The 5,182-nt window shown below is 41.0% G+C and overlaps 1 protein-coding gene across 1 annotated transcript in view; it reads right to left on the bottom strand.

Moving 5' to 3' along the window:
• The window catches only part of PDXK (pyridoxal kinase), a 31,869-nt gene extending 29,194 nt beyond the window's left edge, over positions 1-2,675 (bottom strand). Inside the window, exon 1 of the mRNA XM_010724517.1 lies at positions 2,555-2,675. Within this exon, the coding sequence (XP_010722819.1) occupies positions 2,555-2,675 (121 nt within the window). The remainder of the gene's footprint in view (positions 1-2,554) is intronic.
• Between the last annotated feature and the right edge of the window lie 2,507 nt (positions 2,676-5,182).

Raw genomic sequence — 5,182 nt, 5'->3', positions numbered from 1 at the left:
GGGGGTTGGAGCTTCATGATCCTTGAGGTCCCTTCCAACCCAGGCCATTCTGCGATTCTGTGAATCAGGAAAATGTCCCAGTTCCCCCTCAGCCCAATTCACTGCTTTCTCCCAGCTAGAGAACAGCCCTGGCAGTTCCCATGCAGCTCCAAGGCCACAGTTTTCCACCTGATACTTTCCCAACACATCCTGAACCACGCTGAGCAACTTCTAACTTGCAGTCATCTGAGAAACAATAGTTTTCTCATTCCCACTATGCTTTTTTCCCTATTTGTATTCCTCACCATGATTTTGCTGAAAACAAAAGTAAAATATTAATTTCATTTTGGTGACAAACTGACTCTATTTATTTCCACTCTACCCTCACTACATGACAGCCCCACTGCTTCATCTTCCTGATGGCTGGCGGTTTTTAATATTGTTTTTGCTATTACATTTTTTTTATTTCTATTTCTATTCATATCCTTTTTGAAATCCATCTCATTTTGATTCTTGACAATTTTTACTTTTTTCTTGAATTTTCTTCGTCTTGGGACATCAGCCTTGCCAATGGCTTGCTGTTTACTCCTAGTGTCTACCCTGCTGCACTTATCTCCTCTTATGACATTTGCCTTTTCTTAAATATTTTTCTCTGTTCACTTGCATCCAAACCCCTCATTGTCATCAAATCAAAGATGCAAATACTGCAGTTAAGCTTCTAAGCAGAGGACAAGCTTCACAAAGATTGGCCCTTTAAAATAAAAGATTTTTTACCTGCCCTTTTTTTTAATCCCCTGATCACTTCACCCAAAGTAAATTTCTTAACACCACTGCTCTACGATTTTCTTATTTTTTCCAAATCAAAGCTTCAAGGTGTCAGCACATTTAATTTGTTCAGTGACCAAGTGGAAAAAAAGAGGTGGATATGCATTTTCCTGTATACCTGGATTCTAAAATAATGACCAGTTTATTCTATGTAGGATTAATTCAGGGAATGTTAGAGAGCATTAACTGCATTACAAGGGGATAGTAATCATAGAATCACAGAGATTGGAAAAGACCACTAAGACCATCAGGTCCAACTGCCCACGTCCCTCAGTGCCACATCCATACAGTTCTGGAACACCTCCAGGGATGGTGACTCCACCATCTCTCTGGGCAGCCTGTTCCAATGCCTCACCACTTTTTCTAAGAAGTGTTTCCTAATATCCATATCCCAAACCTCTCCTGGTGCAACTTGAGGCCATTCCCTTACTTCAGTCATTGTTACCTGGGAAGAGAGGCTGAACACCACCTTGCTACAGTGTCCTTTCCATTGGGTCTTCCATAGTGAAGCCATGCAAAGTTATTCTAATTCTTTCATTTGTACTTAGGGTGATTTGGCTTCATGCAAAGCATAATTTTTTTGCTGCTGTTCCTTATGTCCCGTTGCACAGTGTAAATTTTTTCCTTATACTCATCTTGGAAAGTAGTAACATGCCTTACACATGACAGTATCATCCCAGTAGTTCGTTTTCCAAGCAACTCTAATTCTTGCATCACACACAGTGATTTTTTTTAAAACCAGGTTACCCCGGGTACACCTGGTGTCACAGGACTCTTCCTGAGATGCAGCATCAACATTCAAGAATTACAATCAAACATTATTTAAATGATATGGTGCCGTGAGGCTTGGGAATACAGCTGTTTCTGACTGGTCTTTCTTCCTCCCAACACACAGGCATGTTACAGCCTTTCCAGAAGAGATGAACAGGGCAGTGTCTCAGCCTCTGCTAACTGGTCTGGTTTGTTGGCCTCACAATCATACATCCTTTTCACCTCTGGAAACTTTCACCTGAATTCCGGATACCAAACCAACACAGATAAAATGTTACTGAATGGCAATAAAAGTGCATGAAAAATAGTAACATATCAATTTAATTAATACAGAAAATAGTGTCTAATGACCACAAATGCCATCAGATGCTGTACTTCGCATATGATCACTGGTTAGTAATCTTGCTTAATAAGAGTCATAAGCCACTGAATCTTAACAGAAGAAGTCGAAATGATCTCTTATTCTGGGAGTGATCATCAGCAGAAGTTTGCCTGGAAATACCCTTACAAGTTGTATCTTCTTCCTTTGAAAATATGTTTTCTCCCTCCTGTGCAGCAACTGCACTGAAAGTGCATGGGCAAAAGCAGTGATAGAAGCTGCAAGCTGTAGCATCATCAGCCCTGTGAAACGTGAATTCCATACCATGTGGTAGCTGCAGTGCTCTGTACAACTCATCAGTCCCAGCTAAAGCACCATTGTGTCACAAGGAAAAAAAAAAAGAAGTATTTTCTTGTGATCACATCAGGACCGAGTTGGAAAAGTCAATTTGGCAGAGATGCTATTGGACTATATTTTGCTGCTGGTATCTGGTTGGAGCAAAGGGCTAACTAATAAGCTCATGACTCTGAAGGACTGGCAGTAGGAAATTGCATCCAGCTGATCTGGCAGCTGCCCCTTAGTTCTTTTAATATGGGAAGAAGCAGGTTTCCTGTTTCCTCCACAGTGTGCTTGAGGTCACATACCCCTGTCATGTCTTACCTCTCCATGTTCCTCTGTCAGACTTAGCTACCTCTGTCATTTTTGTGTTAATGTTCTCTTTTCTGACCAGCTTTTCCGTCTTTTTCTCTATTTTTTCTGGTTTCTTTTCTATCATTCCCATGATGACACAAACACAGCAACACAAAGCTACCAAGCAGACAATGCACCATAGATTCACAGAGTAGCAAAACATCCTACTAACAAAGCAGGATCTTGTTTATTTCCTGCTGGTTTTGAAGAATCCATTCACATTTTTTACTACGCTGCTATGGGTTTAGCAGGAATTGCCTCAATCAGCAATATGGTCTTCCTCACTGCTAGTTCCTCAGGATCTACTAGTATGCACATGAAATTCTGTGTGCTAAAGTGTCTTACTCTGCATGTGGCCACGTGGAATGTCATTCACTACTTAATTCTCAAGCCAGTCAGTACCACAAGATCTTCCTTTAGCTCTTCACAACTGGCTGTGATTTTGATTACCCAAAGTAATGCATCCATTTATGACCTGGAGTGGTGGCTTGCCTGGTTGTAAAAACTGACACTTTTTGTCTTTAAATTGGTCTTTAATCCATAAAACAAACCTCCACCTTTGTGACAACTCAGTTTATTTAGGGAAGAAACTCTATCAGAAGCTTTGAGGATTCCAAGTACACTGTATCTACTGGATTAGCTTTATCTACATGCACACTGATTCTCACTAAAGAAAAAAAGTAGACTTATGAGCCATGGTTTCCAAGCTGTGTCAACTCCTCTCCTTTATTCTGTGTTTTTGAATATGTCTACTAATTCTCCTTTTTTATAATGCTTCTCACACATGCCCCTCAAATGAAAATGGAATGTATGAGTCAGCAGTTCCCTGGGTCCTCTTAGGGACCTGTTTAGAAGTGGGCATCACATGTCCCAGTCCCTGTGACCTTGAGGCTAATTTAAGCAGAGCCAATCCAAGCTCTAAGTTCTTCATCACAGTTAATAGTTTGGCAATTTCATATCAGAGCTTCTCAGGAGCTCCTGTGCGAGTGCCATCTGGTCCTGTTGATCTGTTGTTAACTGTTTCATAGGTTTGTTTTAAAAAGTCTTTTAATGTCACCTCAGTTTGAGACCTTTCCCCAGATTTGCCCAATTAAAGTTTCCAGGATGGCAATTCTGCTGAGCACTGGAACAAACACCAGGGAGCAATCCATTTGGCTTTCCATCGCCCTGTCTTCTTTTTACACTTTGATCATTTATCAGCTACAGTGTTCTCCTGCCAGACACCTCCTGTTTCTGACAAGTTTGAAGATTTTCTCATTATTAGTTCCATGCCTTTGGTGTGCTGCTCCCAATAAATGTCTTATTGCCTATTGCTTTCTTATACTTTTACATTTCCTTTGCCAGAACATGTATTGTTTTATAATTTTCTTATTTGGATGTTCTTGTCTATTCTGAAAGAAATCTTCTTTGTCCTCTACTTTCGTTTACTTTGCTGCTTATTTGTGACAACTTTGAAATTTGTTTTCAACACGTAATATTTTCCTACTGTGAATTCCAACATATTTTTAAATGTTTACCTAAAGAATTAAATGTTTACCTTTGAATTAAAGCAAAAATCAGGTACTTAAAGCTTATTTTTAAAAGCGCTTTCTCATTTGTACTTTTTGCCCATTTCTGAAGCTCCACACAGAGATCTTTGCAGGATTTTTTTCTTCCTGTGGACCTGCTGCATCTGGGCGCACTGTGCTCTCCATGCTGAAATGTCCCAGTGATATTTATGTCTGCAGCGATCCCCTGCTCATGGCCGAGGATGACACCAGGAGCTGCTTTTTCTCAGCTGTGCTCTCTGCTTTAGTGCTGCAGAAGGAGTTATTTACAGCATCTACAAATATAATCTCTGATCATATTTTCTCATAACATTCACCAGGCTGAAGGACATCACCGAGGCCTCAGGTTCCCTTTGTTTTCTGCCCTTTTGTGCTTTCTAATTCTTCTTCCCACTCCTCAGCCAAAGCCAGCAGCCCAGTTACACTGTTTGTTATTCTTCTCCTTTAGGCACTGGCTCGGATGGCAGAGACTGCTTTAGTGAAGCACTGCCCAGAGAGGGGCAGAAGACCCATCCTAGAGACATTCAAGGTCAAACTGGAGGGAGCTCTGAGCAACCTAATGTAGCTGTAGGTGTCCCTGTTCATTGCAGGCAAGTTGGATAACGTGGCTGTTAAGGGTCCCTTCCATCTGAAATGATTCTATGGTTCTACTCCATGTGCCACAATGCTGATTAACCTGGTCTGACTCAAACCTCTTTCCAACATGGAACAACGTAACATCACCTACAATTCCCTCCGCAGCTGCGGCTGAGAGCTATGCTGCCCCATGACTCTGCTTATTCTCCACAGTGCTGCTTGGAAAGTTCCAAGATCATTATATCAATCTCATCGTGTGAAATCCCTCCCATTTTAATTTTTGACCTCTATCCATTTAACTTTAAGAATTAGAGTTTTACAGAAAAGCCAGTCTGTATCTTCTGATCCTGGCCTTGACGATAAAGATTTGGGAGCTTTTGTTCATAACTGCTCCTTGCTGTCCGCCTCAGAAAATTAATCAGCTTCAGCCCTAATTTTTTTCTTGTTGCCTTTGTTATTTCTCACCAGTAGGGGT

This window comes from Meleagris gallopavo, chromosome 1 (genome assembly GCF_000146605.3).
Source record: "Meleagris gallopavo isolate NT-WF06-2002-E0010 breed Aviagen turkey brand Nicholas breeding stock chromosome 1, Turkey_5.1, whole genome shotgun sequence".
Taxonomy (NCBI): Eukaryota; Metazoa; Chordata; class Aves; order Galliformes; family Phasianidae; genus Meleagris; species Meleagris gallopavo.
Note: the sequence above shows the minus strand (reverse complement) of the source record. Positions and strands in the feature narration are given on the sequence as shown.